The 18092-nt window shown below is 55.0% G+C and overlaps 5 protein-coding genes across 5 annotated transcripts; 1 reads left to right on the top strand and 4 right to left on the bottom strand.

Annotated features, from left to right (window-relative positions):
• Positions 1–3713: 3713 nt before the first annotated feature.
• Positions 3714–4681, bottom strand: B0T26DRAFT_724125 (uncharacterized protein). The gene has a single exon (XM_060442659.1). It carries the CDS (start codon positions 4596–4598, stop codon positions 3999–4001), a length of 600 nt encoding a protein of 199 aa, XP_060293422.1. The 5' UTR covers positions 4599–4681; the 3' UTR covers positions 3714–3998.
• A 2312-nt stretch (positions 4682–6993) lies between these two features.
• B0T26DRAFT_652032 (uncharacterized protein) lies at positions 6994–7584 on the bottom strand (the record flags this gene model as incomplete). The annotated part of the gene is made up of 4 exons (XM_060438330.1): positions 6994–7113; positions 7155–7232; positions 7352–7388; positions 7448–7584. The coding sequence occupies 4 exons, from the start codon at positions 7582–7584 to the stop codon at positions 6994–6996; spliced, it is 372 nt and encodes a 123-aa protein (XP_060293421.1).
• Positions 7585–9429: 1845 nt separating this feature from the next.
• Positions 9430–10874, bottom strand: B0T26DRAFT_724121 (uncharacterized protein). The gene has a single exon (XM_060442658.1). The coding sequence runs from the start codon at positions 10750–10752 to the stop codon at positions 9808–9810; it is 945 nt and encodes a 314-aa protein (XP_060293420.1). The 5' UTR covers positions 10753–10874; the 3' UTR covers positions 9430–9807.
• Positions 10875–11547: 673 nt separating this feature from the next.
• On the bottom strand, positions 11548–13252 carry B0T26DRAFT_432848 (uncharacterized protein). Its single transcript, XM_060434982.1, has 3 exons — positions 12893–13252; positions 12433–12808; positions 11548–11807 (listed from the first exon to the last, which is right to left on the bottom strand). Exons 1-3 carry the CDS (start codon positions 13070–13072, stop codon positions 11722–11724), a joined length of 642 nt encoding a protein of 213 aa, XP_060293419.1. The 5' UTR covers positions 13073–13252; the 3' UTR covers positions 11548–11721.
• A 2842-nt stretch (positions 13253–16094) lies between these two features.
• On the top strand, positions 16095–16898 carry B0T26DRAFT_432838 (uncharacterized protein). The gene has a single exon (XM_060434981.1). It carries the CDS (start codon positions 16160–16162, stop codon positions 16682–16684), a length of 525 nt encoding a protein of 174 aa, XP_060293418.1. The 5' UTR covers positions 16095–16159; the 3' UTR covers positions 16685–16898.
• Positions 16899–18092: the final 1194 nt, after the last annotated feature.

The raw sequence follows: 18092 nt of genomic DNA, 5'->3' as shown, positions 1-18092 counted from the left end.
TTCTGCTCTCTTGACCTGCGGACCGGGCTGTCAATTAACAAGTTACCATGTTGGCAACCTTGAACCCTGTTCTCAAGCAGCCGGGGAAGACGTCTGCAATTGAGAGTCCTTGGAGCAGCTCGCTTCAAAAACTCCACGCCGAGCCGTGAGCGCCCGAGGAGATCATCAACACGAGCAAGCTTAGCCAGTTGCTCCAGCCATGCCGATCTAGCCTGCGAATTCGGGGACTTTTCTCATGACATCACGAGAAATGCGCTCCCCCAACTCCGGTAGCCAAGACACGGGCTTCCAATTGCAGTAGCATCTGAAGCAATGATGCGTAGTAGTGTCTTCTTGGCCACGCCTGCGACACCGTGAGCAAGCAGAAATAGTGTCATTTGCTTCATGCATTTATGTTTGAGCCAGTCATCATTGATGTAGTACACGCAGTAGAATGAAAGAACAGAGAAGACCACGTCGTTGAAGATTGCCACCCCTTGAGTTTGAGGCGCCTTGTGATATCGCCGTTGTGTGGTTGCTCATTGATCGGGCATCGCACACCACCATTCACGACACCGAACACCACTGTAATAATCTGAGCCAGGGACCTGTCGCCATTGAGGCAATGCCAAACACGAACATGATTTCTTCGCGTCCCGAGCTAAGCCCAAGAGTGCAATGAAAAAAAGAGAATGTCCGAAGACCAAGCTTCAAAGAAGCTATCAACACCTCAACAACACCATAAAGAAGGACAACAACCGCGGGCCGCCGGCACAGGACTCGAGGATGGTTTCTCAAGGGGCCCTAATCCCGATTACCAGTACCCCGCATGAGTTAGACGGTTGGATCGCGTGTGTGCAATGCGAACCCAACTACCCCGGCCCACTGAGCCCCTACCGGGTGTCGGCGGTTAGGGGCAGGCGCGGTGGCTGCATTATAGCAAGAGCTTATCTTTCCAAGAGCTGCGATGTCCGAAGACGGTGCGAGCGAACAAGGAAGTCCAGGGACAAACTTCGACACAAAGGCCCAGAATGTAATGAGTGGCTCTGCTGAGCCTGAGGTACGGCAGCCCACGGTGTGGTTTGTCGTTGAGTCGGATCGTCGGTCGAGTCGAGTCGTCGATCGAGTTGCGCCCCAAACCCCATATCCCTCACCATACCTCAGAATCCCAATCTCTTCCCTCGGCCAGAGCCATCCTCCTTCGCCATACCTCGAAATCCCAACCTCTTCCCTCGGCCATGGCTCTTTCCCCCCTCCCCCTCCAAGTTGTCGAGTTGGTGGTCGGGTCGGTTGTTGTCGGATCGGATCGTGGTCGAGTCGCGCCCCAAACCCCATATCCCTCACCATACCTCGGAATCCCAATCTCTTCCCTCGGTTATGACTCTTCCCCCCCCCAAGGTTGTCGATGTGTCGATGTGCGGTCGGATTGGCGTCAAGTTGTCGTCAGGTTGGTACCGTGGGCTTGTCAGTAGGATTAGTCTGGCAAAATGAAAGTTAGCTGAGATCGAGACAGCGAGGAAGGATTGAGAAGGTCAAATTACATGAAACAAAACGCAGCACAAAAAGCACGAAAGAGCGCGAAGCAAGAGCTTTCTCGAGATCCTAACATGCCTACAATGGCGGTCAAAGAAAGGAAGCGAACTTCCAATCTGACAGCTAAGGCAACTGAAAGCGTGCTAGGCCAAGAGAAAAGCCCGCAAGGGAAAAAGCGACAGCCATCCATAGCAGGAAAAGAAAGACCATTCTCACCGAAAGGTACCACCCAATTCAGGTGAGAAGGCTTCCCGATTCCCGGGGTTGCTATGCTTTGTAGTATGAAAGTAAAAGGAGGGAGATGAACATGCCAGAACCACACAGGCCAGTTTCCACTCAAAAGAAGCCGCCAGAGGGAACCACCCCTCCAGCGAACACCTTTTGGAAAGCTGTGCTGTGTGATCTGCGCGACGCTTTTGAGGAGGAAGAAGGGAAGGTACCAAGCCATCATGCTCATGAATGATAACCTTTACTGGGGGGAGCCACCCCGCCCGATCTTGGGTCTTCTGAGCGATAGCCGGTAGTGTGTGTGTGTGTGTGATTGATGAAGGGAGGAATGAAGAAAGAACGCGAGCGACGACGGCGATGAGCAAAGACGGCGACGACGTGCCAAGAAGTCGGTCTTGCCAAAGTGCCAAAGGGTAGAAAAAGAAAAAGCAAAACGCGGAAATGCAATGAGTGGTGGAAGCCCAAGGCCCGCGAGGTGCTGCAGTGTGGAGGAAGAAGTGCGAAGAAGAAGGTTGTGTGTTGTAAAGGGAAGGAAATTTTTTGAGGGGAGGAGGGGAAGGGAGGGAGGGTTTTATGCACGAGGGGACGGCCTTCGCAGGCTCGCAAATCACTCCCTCCAGGTAGGTGGGTGGAGACGTCAGGGACAATAGGGACGGTGGCAATAGGAACGACGAACAATAGGAACGGTTTTTTTCTGCGGCCGGCCAATGAGAAAAAGAACGGGGTGTGCGGTTTTCCGAAAAGGGAAAGGGGCCACCGGTTTTCGCGCGTGGGAATTCTTTTTTTTTCTACGAGTGGGGCTGCTGGTGATTAAGGGCAGGTTGTTCGGACGGTGTAAGGTGGGCGTTGATTAGGGGTGAGGGCAAAGTGAGGGCGTTGCCGGGTTGGCGAATGCAAAGGGGGAGCTCCGCGGCCCGGGGGGTTGTAACGTAATGGGGGAAGGGCGAGGGTCAGCCGTTGCTCCCAGCTGACCGATATGGCCCTTACCTGCGGGCGGGGAGGTCAGTACCATGACCCTAAGGCCCAGCCTGGGAGCTGGGCGTGCTGGCCACAGACGCGAGGGCGTTGTGGGGGGTAACCGGGGCGGTGCCAAGACATCAGAGCAATGTTCAGACGGTTGCCCATGGCGGGGCAATGAACCGCAGAGGCGAGGGGCATCATTATCACCGAGGCTAATTGCCATCATTACTCGTGTGTGGCTACGATGTATGTGGAATGAATGTGCGTGAAAGCATCACGAAAAATTGGCTCGCTGGAGTTGTTGCTCGTCGTGTCGAGAGATCTAGAGGCGTGCTACAGCCATATCGTCCGGACCGCGTCTCTGGAACCACGATATTTGGGGCAGACAGGATAACCCAGCAGCCAAAGTGTAAAGACTTGGCTGGAATGGAGGTAAAGATTAGCTCGAGGCATACACCCGTGACTCGACGCGCCGCACTTGCTGTACGCTCGATATTTTCCTTCCTTGGGGACATCCTTGAAGATCTTTCATACTACGGCCATGGAAATTTGTCTCTGGCGAGCTGTGTAGTCCTGCTAAAATGGTAGGCAGTAAGTGCAATTTCTTCCTCGTAGTATTGGCAATAGACATGAGCCACCCACCATATTCACACATTTAAATACCATTTAATTACTCTCCTCAACGACGTAAATTAAACAGCCCGTGGGACGATATCGAATTCCGTAGATATTAGAGACACATCGCATCCCATAGGGAAACTGGCGGGCAAACGGCCATTATTGTACAGATCCCAGAAGTTAATGAAGTTTCAACACGGCAGCAGTCGTCATGGAACAAGAATTATTATCTTCTACTTCGGCTAGAGCTTGGGTCTGATAATCTGCGTCAGCATGTGAATGGCGTACGCAACGCTCGCATGGCAAAGGCTCAAGGCCCTTTCTTAATTTCTTTGTCAGCGCTGTCTAGGAGCGACTTCTAAAGTGACAATCACGCACGGCATTTTCAGGTCACGGGTGAAACGAAGACATCGTGTACAATAGGGAAAATATGGATTTCTGGTTCAATAGCATTCATTTCATAATCCAAGATAGAAAAAAGTCACTTGAGTACAGTATGCACTCAAGTCGATCCCACATGCGCGGGCATCATCATCTAGATGTTCGCGAACTACGAAAAGTCCTCGGTTGCCTACTCATCAGCAAGTTAGAAGCTTTCGGGAGCCACAATCAAGAGATTGTTGGGATAGAAACGACCGTGGCACTTCTGGACAACCGTGGCGATGTCCGACCTGAACTTGTCAGCGCCCTTGGCCTCGACAGGCGTGCCCTCGACGGCAAGCGTCTCGAGCGTTGCTCTGTACTTGTCCAGAAAATCTCTCGCAGCGATGATGTGGTGGAAAGACTGGCGAAGCAAGTCCTGCGTTGTGTTGGCAAAAGGCACGCCAAACAAATCCTGCTGCACCTTGGAGCCAGTGCTCTCGGGGTCGGGATTCATCTCGAGCAGTAGCAAAACAATGGCGATGAAGCCCTCGCACGTCTCGATTCCGTGCTGCTGGTGGTGGATCAGCCGCTGGCGGAACTCGGCGGGGCTCATCTTGGACTCGTCTCCTTGCGACTCGTAGGCCAGCTTCTCTGTTGAATTGGGTTAGCATCCGGTTGTAGCCCGTTACCAGGTTCTTGTAGACAGCTAAGAAGGGTTGCCTGACAGACATTTTAAGGGAGTTCAAGGGTTGAACTAGGCTTGTAGACGTGTGTGCCAGGTAGGTGTGCTGAAAGCCTAGGGTGTGATTTGAAAGAAGTGATCGGTGATGCGGTGGAGGCGAGGATACTAAAAATAAGGCATCTACACCGCTGCTCAATGCAGTCATTGAATACAAATTCAAGACGGCAGCGAGCATTGGGGAATAAAGAACGCTTGTTATTCCGAGTATTGATCAATATGATTATCGTCGTTGGGTGCTGCCATCTTGGGCTTTGTGTGATGCGTAAGCTGCTTCGGACAAGCATCCTTGCCGTCCTTGTCGTCCCCTTTGACACGCTGTCTTGGCGAGTCAGAGAGCTTGGACCACACCTTAATTCAACACTCTCTAGGTGGCTGGCTAAGAAAAACACGTGCAATTTTTATCTCGTCAGAGGGCATGGAGCGGCTCCTCAAGCACAGCTTCTTGGAGCTATCAGCAAAGTGCTTACGCTGGCTCTGTAGCCTTGCATAAGGTAGTCAATTGGCTTTTTTTCTGGTGTAATGATTTGTTGTAGCCCCCTTTAGGTCGGAAGGTTGCAATGCCAAGAAAGTTGGAATAAGTGCACTGCGATTTTTAGCTCGGCGGAGGGCATGCACTTACGAGCAGGGTGAGCGGGGTTCCCAAGCACATTTTTAGCTCAGCGGAGGGCACGCACTTACGAGCAATCGGAGATTCGAGAGCGAGGCGGCGAGATGCCTTCAGTCTAAAAATTGCAGGGCATGGATTCCTCCCCCGCGGTGCTTAAGTAACCAACTTTGTCCCCTCTGCGGAGCTAAAAATTGCAGTGCCCGGAACCCGCTGTCCAACGTCGATCCTTCCAAAGATTTGGCATCCGTTAATTCATGAAAAACTTGTTTCAATTGAGCAAATAGTTCAGTAGATCAGAAATGATTTCATTCCAAAGCACATTTGTATGTACATTGGATCCAGTACGTCCTTGCCGTCGTGGCAGACCCTCGGCACTTGGGAAGACCCCGGGCCTGTCGGGAACTGGTCGCCCGGTATGGAATAGCTCGGCTTGACCCCTGTCGCTTGGGCTTTCAGCTCCCGGTCTGGGCTCTGTGTGAGGGCCTCTTCAAGTCGAGCCTCCCAACGCTTTCCTCATGAACTATCCGTTATCGCCACTGAATGTTTGTGCATGTATTACGAATAAACAGAAACCCGGTTGAAAATTTTTGCGTCAATGGCACCTTACCAGTACAAGCCGCTGTCAGCTGGTGGGCAGAGCATCAGAACCGTCAGAATCATCCGAACCATCATCAGAGCCAGCAGTCGCTGTTGGGACAGTCGTCTTCAGAGCCATCACCAGAGCCACCAGAGCTATGAGAGTCAGCAGCAGATTCGCTATTAGAGCCATGGTCAAAGCCACCACCAAATCGGTCGACAAGCTCTTTGCCCTCCTCGCCTTCTCGTCTGACGCATCTCGGGCTCCCGAGCTGCAGCCCGATTACACCATTCCGCAGCATGTGCTGGCCCATAGGATAGTCAAGTTCGCATTTCCTAGTTGCGTCATTGACCCGGCGTCTGCGAACAGTACTGCAGCAAGTTCAAGATTGACGGGCTACACTTAGGTGGTATCCACCCTAAAATGACGGGCGCCGATCGAGACTTTGAATTTTATGCGGGCAAGTCCAAACTGCCAATGGCGGCTGGGAACAAAAAGCTGTTGGGGCTATTTGCAATGCAAGCGAAATGGCACATACGACTTTCTAACGAGAGACGGCTTGGACTTGACGGTTCGGTCGTCCTGCTGCGCGGTGCTTCTCGGCCGAACGTCCTGCATTTCAAAGACGGAAAGTGCATCGTCGACATGCTGGCAACGCCTGGGCCTACGAGAAGCAAGGATAGTGTCGACAACGGCGGCGAGAACCGGCATAGCTGCCAGACCATCGCGTTGCTCATGGCCATGTCCCGGCAGGACAGCGCCGCCATCAAGGCCGGGACCTCCAAGCACACCATCACACTGCACCAGGCCGCCTACAGCGGGCACTAAAGCACCGTCAAGCTGCTGCTGGCCGCCAACGCGGACCCCAAAGCCACCTTCGAGCACTACGGCACGGCGCTTTACATCGCTGCGTACCGCGGCCACGCCAAGATCGCGCAGGCGCTGCTAGACGCTGGTGCTAAAGCCGACGCGCTCGACCGCGCCGACCGCACGCCGCTCGAGGTGGCCGCACTATGTTGCAACATACGGGAATGTGACGATTAATTTACGTAGACATATGAAGAAGAAAATCAGCTCGAAGTCTAAGAACGATTAGAGAGAAACCCGTGTCTTTATTCGCTCTTTAAGAAAAGGGCACAATTCAGGATAGCTGTCGCTTCACACTCTCATTGCTGAGTCGATCGTGACAAAATGAATGCTCGATGGCGTGCTATCCAGCAGTCAGTACTTGAATGAGATAGCTCTGGAAGCTGCGATGGATATGCCAAATCGCGACCGATGACGCAAGGCAGCGGCGACTTGAAATAATCGTCCCACCATCCAAACACTCCTACCCCAGACCCCTCCACAATACGCTCCCATCGGACGTCTTCTTCATGCATTCATTCACTTCATTCCTGACATGCCGTACTTGTTCTGCTTCTTTCTCAGCATGGCCGCCTCCTCCTCCATCAGCTCCTTGTCGATAATGGCGCCCTTGGCGGGCCGGTTGCCGTTCAGGGTAGCCTTTTCCACCACGTCGGGCGAGCATCAGCAAATATATACACACACCGGCAAGAGTAAAGAGGGAAACTTGCCGCCAGCGTGGGGTCCTTCTTCATGGCCTCGGCTTGCTTTCTCGAGATCTATTATGCCCCGTCGAGCACGTGTCAGCAAAGAGCAGCTCATTGTGCTGAAGACGGGGTTGTGTGGTGGTGGAAATGAGTTTCATGACTTATGATGATGCGCGAAGGGCGGGACAGACTTCCTCGTCGTACAAGCGATTCACTTCGCTCGCTTGGCTCTCTGCGGCAATGTCAGCATATTCTGCGTTCCACCAGATACTGACGCGGTCGCCGACGCACTGCCCATGTAGCCCTTCACGTTGACGCCGCTGTGCCTGCTGAGCTTGTCGACCTCGGACCGCTTGAAGCTCCGCTGGTCGTCGTCTTCGTACATGTTGGGACAGTCCACGTTTGATTGGCCAGCGGCGGACATGGCGATGGGCGTTGTTGTTGGAGGGAAGCAAGTTGTGGTGTTGTTTAACACGAGGACAGATGCAAGATGGGAGGGAGGGCAAGACAGGCGTCTCGGAGCTATCTCCTTGCTCGACAACTATTGTGTCATTATTAAGGGGGCAGTGCAAGCATGTCCTGGATAGTCGAAGCGTGGATTGCGAAATGGATCACTACTGGGATGTCGGTGGAGAGAAAGCGTTTGGATATTCGCTTTGGGTTGGCAGGTGTGGAGCAAACAGGGATCATGCTAAAGTGCAGCTATCAAATCGACTACACTTCTTCGTCATGGACATGAAGGACAAACATAATGACGTTTTTTTTGATCGTCGTGCGAGTCGGCCAATTAGCATCGGAGTTTACGAAGGTGATGGAATTGCTGCTGTGACGAAGCAGGTGACTCCTCGTCATGGAAGCCACACTGACGAACTTCAACTTTACGAGGCAGGTAGGCCCTGCAGGCCATGAGCCTTGCTCGAGGAGTCTATCAGACTCCCAATTGTTACCAATTGACCAAGGTATAGATAGAGAGGCACCTACGGAATTAGCGAACATGGACGATAATCATCGCTTCGTACCCGTACATGGCGGTCGGCAAACATCACAAAAAGCTCTCGCCTTCAACAACCAAGCATCCCGGAATCTCACTCACGCCGCTGGTTGTGCAAGCCATTTTAGTGAGCGCCATTTTTGGCCGCGTTCGTGATGCTTTCTCTCCGCAGTTAAGTAACTCCGCTTGACGCCAGCGATCCAGCAAGAAAGGCGCCTCATGAATCAGCCCGAGTGTTTGTTTTTGCTGGCTGCGTTTGGGCTTTGTTGGCTTTGAGCTGGCGAGCTTTGCTGTTGTTCCCTTTGTCCGATGCGTCGTTGTGAAGGCCCGCTTTTTTCGTTGTAATTATCCATTCCAGCAGACGTCGTAGTCACAATCGCCGTCCTGTTCAATATTTGCTCTCGTTGGCGTTTGGTGTCCGTCGCATACGACGTGGACAGCGCTAACCATCTAGCGAACGGTCATCGTCTTCCGAGAGACGGACGCGTCTCATCCCATCAACCCGGGCTGTCGGCATCGGGGCGAAGTAGCTAGCGAGCAGCCGCATAAGTCCCAGTACGATACAGTACAGAGATTACACCAGCCCGGCCTATGATGTATCAGGTCCAGCACCTATCTAAACAACGAACAAAGAGAGGGACGGATCTAGGGGGCTTTATCGAGCGGGACATTGGTGCGGCGTCACAGTCCACCTTCCACTGCGGCCTGAATCGACTCACGGGTCGTCATGCTGCGCTCGAAGTCGCCGAGGGCGGTCTCTGCCCTGCCAGTCTAGACCAAAATGTTAGGAGAGAAAGACTTTGGTTGGTGTCGGAGACTTGTAATTACTATCGTTGCCGAAAAAGGTGAAGGGTATCGTCGGGACCTCGGCGGAAAACGAGGCATGGGGTTTTTGGAGACCGTTGTCCGACACTGGCGTCCCGAGGACCGAGGAAGGGAGATTCCCCTGACTAAAATCCCGAAGGACAATGGCACACGAGAATTCGTTGAAGCCAAATTACTTCTGGCGTGCAAGAGCAAGCTTATCATCTCCAACATTGTGGCAAAACAGCAACATCTCAGTACGAATGTGGACACCCATCGTTAAGAATTCTTCGGACCGACTATAGGCGAAAGCTATGATCCTTAAAAGAGGGCAAGATGGCACGGAAATCGCTGGCTAGCCAGAGGTCTCACCTGTCCCTCGATCCAAATCCCAAAGATCATGCAAGAGTCAGGAGTTTACTATCGTTGTAGCAACGTTGATGGTTACTGTCTAAAGGCGAAAGCATCGCCCCCCTACCGTATCTAGAGATAACAAGAGCATGAGTCATATTGGCAACGACAAATGCAGGACTAGGAAAAGGGGACTCTGGAGGGGTGGCTGTAGCCTAAAAGAACACACCCCTTACTTGGCCTCGCGAAGGGCTCCTGGTCTTCGATCGGAGGAAAGACTCTGACGCTCGCAGTAAGGGCCGCGAGACGTGCGGATCTAACTGGGAGCTCTGTGTACTTGAGATGCTATTAACACTACCCGGCTGGAGCACAGGTACATACACAGACAATAGTGGTCAGCTAAACAAAACAAAACATAATGGGTAAGGGAAAATAGTTCTTGGGTATCATAGGTCCATTAGTATAAAATGTACTTGTGCGTACATCCAGCTCCAGCCCCGACTACTTCTGCCGTATGTTCTTAGGCTTGCGCTTCTTGAACACCACTGCCGCAGCATCGCCTTCGTCCTTGGGAGCAAGAAGTTCCGGTGCCTTTTGCTCTATCGCGGCGGCTTCTCCCATACCAACCTCGTCCTCGCTTGGCTCCCTTTTCAATGGCGGGATCCCCGCAGCCACCTCCCTCGTCTCCTCCCCGCCCATTTCCTTTCCCTCCGCCTTGCTATCGACTGCCTTGTTATCCTCCGCATTGCTATCCTCAACCTCGAGCTTGGGCGCCTCCGCAGTCTCTTCCTTTTTCATCTTGACTAGCGGCCCGCTCAGCAACGCATCGAGCTCGGCGTCTTCGTCGGTGGGCAGCCTCTTAGAGTCGATGCCCCATCTGCGGGGTCGCTTGAACAGCCCGTTGATAGCCTCCTCCTGTTTCTTCTCGGCTTCTGTGCGCTCTCTCTCCCGCTTGACGCCCACGGCGCGTGCAGCATCAGAGACTTCTTCCTTGGCTTCTTCGGGCTCGCCATCGTTGACCTTGATGATTCTTGTCGACGAGACGGTCCACTCGCCGGGCAAGGCCAAGTCGCCTCTCAGCGGTGTTGGTATGTTGACGCCCATCTCGGCGAGCTGTTGTATCTGCCGTTTCCTGTCTTCTTCTGTGGCTTGCTGTGGCGGTGGCGCGCCGCCCGACGTCGCTCTGCCGGGCAGGGCCCCGGGCTGCGCCGACGGGGCGATGCTCTTGGAGACGATTCCATTCAGTCGCTCGACTTCTCGTTTCGCGCGGTCCTCGTCGCGCTCTTTCTGCTCAGCGTTGCGCAGCAGGTCGCGGAGGGAGCGCTTGATTGCGCCCTGGTGCTTGCCCGTGGACTCGTGGTTGGCGCGCTCGAGGCCTGTGTCGCGCACGAAGATGGAGCAGTGCTTGCACCAGTACTTGGGCGTCGATTTCCAGTATTCCGACATGGCTGCTCGCAGGTTATCGAAAACGTGGGTGTTGGCGAGTCTTGAGAAGGTGCGCGTTGAGCCAGGTGGCAACGAAGATGAGTGCGGTGATGCTACTGCTTTTCTTTGGAGGTCGTTGGATGTGGGCTCTTTCTACAAGGTTAGCATGCGATGCGACCCGCGGGAGTGGTGGGGTCAATTCATTCCGGCTCGGCAGTGGCCCCTGCCTGCGCGTCCGAGCCCCACTGCTCTCTACAGGGGCCTCATGCCCGGACTTCCCTCGACAGTCGGCACGACTTGTCTCGACACGACACTTGACCCATTCACGACATGCAGTCAAACAGAAGCGTTCACGCGCCAGCGTGCAGAGCCATCGGGCAAGTCTGTCAAATTATTATTTTTTGTTCGTTCTAGTGTCCTACATACAATGCCGTTGTTATGTATTACTTCTTCCCGTCCGAATCGCTCAACACCCGTGCTCTCAAGGAGATGCTGGATTGCCTCCTGGTCTGTTCCTCCCATCGAGAAACAACGTTCCCCACCGTGGCGACGACAGCCCCTACCCCCCATAGAGCAAAAAGAAAACAAAAACAAGAAAAATAGAACAGAAAGCAGCGCGGGAAAAAAATGAGCTCTTCCCATTTTTTCTCCTCCTCCCGATCAAATGTGTCAAGATCAACGCTAGTCGCTTCCAGTGTGATTAATATTAACCCACGCGCTCTCTCTCGTGTCGTGTGGCCGACATGGATAGGATGCCTTTCTCTTCCTTCCCTAGATAAACCCGAAGAATTTTGTTATCCCCCTCCTTTAACCTTCCCCTGAATGACCCAGAAAGAAAAATGACAGAAGAAAATCCTAAGCGTCGCTCCCGAGATGTGTGCGTTTTTGCGTCTGCAAAAAGCTATCGCTGACGGCGTATACGCGCCTCGCCCGAAAACCTCCCATTATCCAGATCCAACCTCGGAAAAAAGTCGCTTCTGTTGAATGGCGTTAAAATGGCCTCGGTAAGAGCAGCTCCCACCCCCCAATCAAACTACTCGAGCGTTGTCGCTCAGAGGAACCAAAAGGCGCCGACGACGCCAAGCACAAGGGCGACGGCCGAGCTGGTTTGGACGCGGCGGCCGGCTGCGCTGCCGACGGGCGGCGCGGTGGGGGGCGGGGACGGCTGGGCGATGACGCTGGTCTGCGGGACGCCGGTCGAGAAGGTGGTGCCGTTGGTGATTCCCGAGGCCGGGGGCGCAGGGACCGACACGCTCACATTATGAGGCACCGAGGCGCTGGGCACGGGCGGCGGGGGGAAGCTGGGCACGGGTGCGGTCTCGCTGGCGGCGGGCGGCGGCGTCGCAATCGGCGGTGTCGCGATCGGCGTCACCTGGATCTGGCCATCGGAGAACTGCGACACTGGCGGGGCGGGCGGGGCGGGCGTGGCGACCGGCGTGATGGATGCGCAGGGCGTGGTGTGGCCCTGGACTTGGCCTGGCAGAAGGTGAGAGAGTTAGTTTGAGGAACAGGCAAGCAAGCAAGCATGCTGACACAAGGTGGCCAGAACGAAACGAAGGGGGTAAGCCGGGCAACGGAACCACGACTCATGCCTTCGTGTTTGTCTGGAGGGTCAAGAATGGTGGGGGTTTAACTAACCATCGCCAATCTGGCACATCGGAATCGCCTTAGTGGTGGTGACGACCTGCGGCTGGCCGTCGCCCAGAGGCACGACGACAGTGGTCTCGACGATCGAGGTACCGACAATCACACCAGCATTGCCCGCGGCGGAATCCTCGCCTCCGCAGGGCATGACCAGGATCTCGACGAGCGAGCACTGGGCGGCCCAGTAGCGGTCGTACAGGTTGTAGAAGTTGCCCGAGGCGCACTGGTAGAAGGAGGTCGAGCCGCCGAGGGCCAGCGTGCCGTTGCCGCACTTGGAGAAGCCGGCCGTGTAGATGGCGCCCGCCTGCGGGGGGCCGTCGAACTGGAACTGGTAGTTGCTCGCGATGTAGCCGATCCGACCCTGCGCGTCGCTGATGACGCCGTCCGAGAGCCCCGCAACGAGGATGCCGTCGCCGGAGCAGCTGGCGCGCTTCTGCGAGTGGGACAAGACCCGAGTTAGTGACCGCGGTCGCGCGTGTTTCTGCGGGGGTGGTCGTGAGCTGCCGACACTACATACCTGGAAGAAGCTATCTCGCTTGGATTTGGATCCCGTCTCGACAATGGCGATCTCGAACTTGCCGTCGACGCTGGGTTGGCATCCGTCGGGCGCCGACTCCTTGGGCGAAATCTTGTCGGTGACGCCCTGGGCGACCGCAGAGGCCGCGGTGGCGAGGAGAGCTAGTGCTTGGTACTTCATATTGACGCGACGTTGACGATGACCTCTTGCAGTAGGAAGCTACTTGGATTCTCGGGGGTGTTGCGGTTTTGTAGGGACAAACACAAACGCGGCGTTGCGGGAGTGGGGGGTGTAGCGAGCGAGCGAAGGAAGGTAGCCGTGTTTCGCTGGTGCGAGGCGAGGGTGAGGCGTCAGTCAGGTCTACGGGGGAAAGAGGTTTGGAATCGATCACGAGGGGCACAAGCAATCTAAGCTTGGGGAACGGAACGAAAGAGAGAAAAGGGAAAAGCCAGGTGCACTCGCGGCGGGCAGCAGAGACGAGAGGCTCCCATATATACGGCACTCGACCGATCCGTCCGTCTGCTTGCACACACATTACACCATGTGTCCATACGGTTACTCATGTTACCATTACTCACAGTTCTCCCGTCTTAGTGACTTGCGTGTGTGTTCCTGTTTTTTCCCGCCCGCCCTGAACTCGGTGAACCACGACACAACACAAACACCAGGTTTGAAGGTGGTCCATTGTCTGATGGCGGGGCCTACCTGCCCAAGGCTGTACCCAGGTACATGCATGTACGGGAGTACATCCGGCTCTGCTCCCCCTCTGCAGGCCCAGCGATCGCCCGCATGCACACAAATCAGGATGCGGCGCATTTGGGTACCTGTTGCTATAGCTAGGGCTCCTCATCCAAGACGGGACCTAAAATATTGTAGGTGGCAAACTTGGACGTGGGGCGGGGGTTGGGATGCATTTCCGTCTGCACTTCATCACCGTGGGTACGATACCGTATTGGTGTACATATACGTACAGTACTGTATCCAGGTACCTTTCCAGAGCGGTTCTCTACATACATACCAACACATGCACCAACTACCAGGTAAGGTTGGTAAGGTGGAGCTGCCAGCCTCTGATGTCAGACGGCACTGAGGCACCGTACGTGACTGGACACCCGGTGTGTCCTGACAGCCCGATACCTACCTAGCAATGGGCAGCCAGAGGTGCACTAGAAGCGCATTCGGGTCCGAATCGCTTTGAACTTGGCGGAAGAGAGCCTGCGGTGGTGCGTTTCTCTGAGCGCCCAAATCATCCCGTCCTTCAGGTAGCTAGCTAGCTGGAGGTATGTGCCCCGCAACACGGCAGCGCAATTGGAGGAGGCCGCAGTCGCAGTGGAGATCCAGCTGCGTGGATCAGCTACCTTGGGTCAACCCTAGGGCGGCTTCGGCCGGTTTTTTTTTAGCCACCAGTGAGGCCGCTCGCTCGCAATGGAGATGTGGGCGCCTTCGAGTGTCGTGGCGTGGCCGCCGCTCCGCTGCCTGAACAACACCAGGGACCGACCTTGCAGACGCATCACAATAGAAGCCGGAGAACACAAACACCTGCGTGCCGGAACACAGGTCTGGGTTGAACTCAAGGTCCTGGGTGAAATACAGGGAGTTTCTAGGGACAACCTACCAGGCTTGCATCCTCGAAAAGCCCTCGTTGCCATTATTTACCGTCAATACCCGTTGTTACGGATATTTATGTGGTTGGTGTTTTGGAGGTCGACCCTGCCTGCTCGTGCCAGCTGGACCACCAACTTCAACACGCTACAGCGCCTTCCTTTCAAGCCACACACCTTAGCTGCAGCGCTGCCTGCTGCATTGCTTGTTGTCGCATAGCCAGCCAATGCCCACAGACGTGAGGACAGCAGCACGCTACAGCAATGGCATCTGGAGCGACACAATGCACACTATGCACCCTGTATGCACTTTGGTGGCAGGATCGGGTTGCTGTTTGGTCGGCCAGCTTGGCCAGGAGGCGCACCACCTACGCCTCCCGCACCAATTGGCAGTTGCCGGGGAGAGCGATGCGCTGGGGACCTGAGCTTGCATCCCATCCCATCCAGGCGACGGATCCAGTTTACGAATCTAGTACTCCGTACGAAGCATCCGTACTCCGCGATTGTTGAAAGTATAGATGTACTGGATACATCACCCCTATTTTTTCGTCGTCTCCTTTTGCTCGCTCCAAAGAAGGCTCGGGCTGCGGAGTATTCATCACATGTGTCTTGATCCAGGGAGAAACAGTCTCGGCACATGGTCCCAGACGGCCTTTTCCAGCGCTCTCGTTGGTACGAGGTACGGATGGATACGGATACAAAAGCCCAACCCTCCTTTTCCATCCACGCGCGGTGGCTGGTGGTGTTGGGTGTCAAAATGTCTCCAATCGCCAGACTTCGCAGCTGGGCTTTTGGAGGTGGCTGGAAGCGTATGCGCCGCGCCTACAAGCCCCGCGGCAACCACCAACACGCAACACAAGACACACACTGGGCCCCTCAACAAGCCCCTCACCACCAAGCTTAAGACGCCTCCTACAACTTCTAAATCGTATTGTATTTTCTAGCGCTCTCTTTAGACCCGAGAAGTCGGTGGAGAAGACTGCACACATCATGCCGACATGGGCGTTTATTGTTATTTCCGCCAATGGCTTCCAGCTTTTCTTTCACGGTGCAGTTCTCCCGGTTCCAGTCTCTCCTGCATGACAAGAGAAAGGGTAACAAAAAGCAGGTATCCGGACTCTTTCCCCGCTCCCCCCTGCCTTGCCTTGCCTTGCCCTGCCTTACTTCCCCGGCCGAAACGGCAGGACAGTGACATTGACATTGACACTGGAAGGGGAGGCTACAGCCGGGAAACACGGAACAAGAGCCCCAAAGCTCCGAGCTCCGCTGTCAATGACATACACTGCTTGTCACGATGCTTTCTTCCATGTGTTTTCGCATGTTATTAGGTAGACCCTGTGCGACCCCGCCGTGAGCCCCGTAGCGATGACTTCATAGAGGTAAATCCTTATTTCGACATCAATACCCCTCCACCCGGGAAGGACCTTCTCCACCCTTGCCGCGGCGGCCTGCCTCGGTGGAATTTGGAAAAGAAATGGAGGAATACGGAGCACGCACGTGGAGGTTCCACAACTCAAGCTGGTCCGGCCGGAGAGGCGCTCCCCTTTTAGGGGGTTTTAGGTTGTCTATTTTGCAAATCCTAATCCCTTCCCTGCTTAGCTGTAAAGTCTGAAGTGGAGCTGAGGGTGGGAAGAACGCTAAAGCGGCAAGCCGTAGGACCCAGAAAATGGCCGGTTGGCTGGTGGAAGGCTTGATCTTCAGTGGCGCGGCACGCACTCGCCGGGCACCACTGTGCTGCGGGTGGGGCGCCCTTTGTTGTTTTCAGGGGAGCGACGATCTGCTCCGCGCTACAGTCGGCGGCCAAGAAAACAAGCTGCGCAATCGGCAGGAGAAGCCGAGCTGTCAATCAGTGCCGCGCAAGTCCTTTGATCTGTCCACTTTGGAGGCAAGTTTCAATCTCGAGCTTCTTGGGCTGCCGGCGAAGATTATTCAATCTGGCTGCAAACGCGTGCGACTCTGGGCCGGCGCCGCGTTGACGGAGGACGGGTACCGAGGAAAGTACCTGCGGCTTCTCATCTTCCATCTCTCTCCATTTCGGGTCACGTCAGCCAGCTTCCAATCCGTCCTCGTTCAACCTCCCACTTCCAATCCGTCCTCGTTCAACCTCCCACTTCCAATCCGTCCTCGCTCAACCTCCCACTTCCAATCCGTCCTCGTTCAACCTCCCAATTTGCACGGTCGCACAAGGTGACGTGCCTTTCTGCGCCGTCCGTATCCAGAGGGAGGCAGATGCAAACCTGGCCGTTCGGTTCGGCTGCTGGCCCGTTCTGACCTGGCGTGCAGCATGCATCCATGCCAAGGCCCTGTTTTTAGAGCGCCAAATAGATTGAGCCAGGGAATTGGCAGGACCTCGCGCGCATCTTGCCTCAACCCGGCAGAAAGATTCTTGTCAATTTCAGCAACAAAGCTCCCGCGTACTTATGTAATGTAATGTATCGACTCGGCGCTGGACCTGCAGCAGCACACCGATCGCCAGCAAAAGGCGAAGATGGCATCGACAGCCCGTATTACTCTGTTCGGACAGGCAAGTCGAGCCACGGCTGCGAACCGAATGCTTGGCACCTACAGGATCAATGACATCACCTCTCGCTGCCCTCTCCACAGTCATAAAACGGCTATTAATCCACCTCGGCGCGAGATGTGCCCGAATTGAGAACTGAGAGCGACAATCCGGGAGAGAACCCTGGCTTTATCGGCTCTTTCTCCTTTTTGTTCAAGAGATGGACTTGTTTTGGGATACGAGATTCGCGGCCGAGCAGTCTGGCATCCAAAACCTGACCTGACGTGACGTGATGCAGACAGATGCAGACAGATCCAGCCAGATCCAGACAGAGTACACGGTCACCAGCATCCATCCCCTCGGCATTGGTGCTACACACATGGACGCCAAGCTCTCTTCTCTCTTTGACCGGGCCCGTCGGTCTGTGTCCAGTTGCACACGCCGCACACAGACACGCACACAGACACGCACACGGCAAGCTTTCAAAACGAGGGAGAAAAAAAGGACAATCCACGGATGCGATCCCAATCCATCTGCAAGCTTGATGCAGAACAGCGGCGAACACCATCCCAACCACTCATTCTGCAGCAACACGCACGACAAAATTACTAGGCGATCGATCTCTCGCTAGTCCCGGCCCGGCCGGGTCGGCGCCCCTAAACAAAACAGAGAAGAACAACAAAAAAAACAAGGTCAACAGCCCGTGCCATGCATGCATGCATGCAGTGTGCCGTTGCACCTTGCTCTGAGGCATCTCATTCTACCCTTCTGGTGTGCGCGCTCGACTGCCGTGCTCCGCGACTGCTTCAGCTTGCTGCTGCTACGTACCTGCTCATTAGCCTCTCTCGGCTCCGTCCCGCAAGACCTTTGTCGTGCTTGCAGGCCTGCATGCATGTGAAGCTCAGATGCAGGGCCCCTGCGCGCTGCTGAATGCAAGACCGCTCTTGACTGGCGATTCTTCTACTGCGTAGTGTAGTGTAGTGTTGCAGATCGGATCGCGCTTGAGCGCAAGGCAGGGCGGCGTGGCTGCAAGAGCCGCGCGCTGCGAGCTGCGTGCAGGGTTTTAGACTAGCCTTTGCCTGTTGCTCTTCCTGCAGCC

This window comes from Lasiosphaeria miniovina (assembly GCF_030549165.1).
Source record: "Lasiosphaeria miniovina strain SMH2392-1A chromosome Unknown B0T26scaffold_6, whole genome shotgun sequence".
In the NCBI taxonomy this organism is placed as follows: domain Eukaryota; kingdom Fungi; phylum Ascomycota; class Sordariomycetes; order Sordariales; family Lasiosphaeriaceae; genus Lasiosphaeria; species Lasiosphaeria miniovina.
The sequence above is the reverse complement of the archived record's forward strand: the minus strand, read 5'-3'. Positions and strand labels throughout refer to the sequence as shown.

Excerpts from the sequence above, each read along its gene's own strand:
- B0T26DRAFT_724125 (XM_060442659.1), bottom strand. The coding sequence starts at position 4,598 with ATGCTCGCTGCCGTCTTGAATTTGTATTCAATGACTGCATTGAGCAGC.
- B0T26DRAFT_724121 (XM_060442658.1), bottom strand. The coding sequence starts at position 10,752 with ATGTCGGAATACTGGAAATCGACGCCCAAGTACTGGTGCAAGCACTGC.
- B0T26DRAFT_432838 (XM_060434981.1), top strand. The coding sequence starts at position 16,160 with ATGGCCGGTTGGCTGGTGGAAGGCTTGATCTTCAGTGGCGCGGCACGC.
- B0T26DRAFT_432848 (XM_060434982.1), bottom strand. The coding sequence starts at position 13,072 with ATGAAGTACCAAGCACTAGCTCTCCTCGCCACCGCGGCCTCTGCGGTC. Across the intron at positions 12,809-12,892 it reads AGCGAGATAGCTTCTTCCAG|AAGCGCGCCAGCTGCTCCGG; the intron begins GTATGTAGTGTC and ends TCCCACTCGCAG. Across the intron at positions 11,808-12,432 it reads CACTGTCGTCGTGCCTCTGG|CGTCGGCGCCTTTTGGTTCC; the intron begins GCGACGGCCAGC and ends TGTGCTTGGCGT.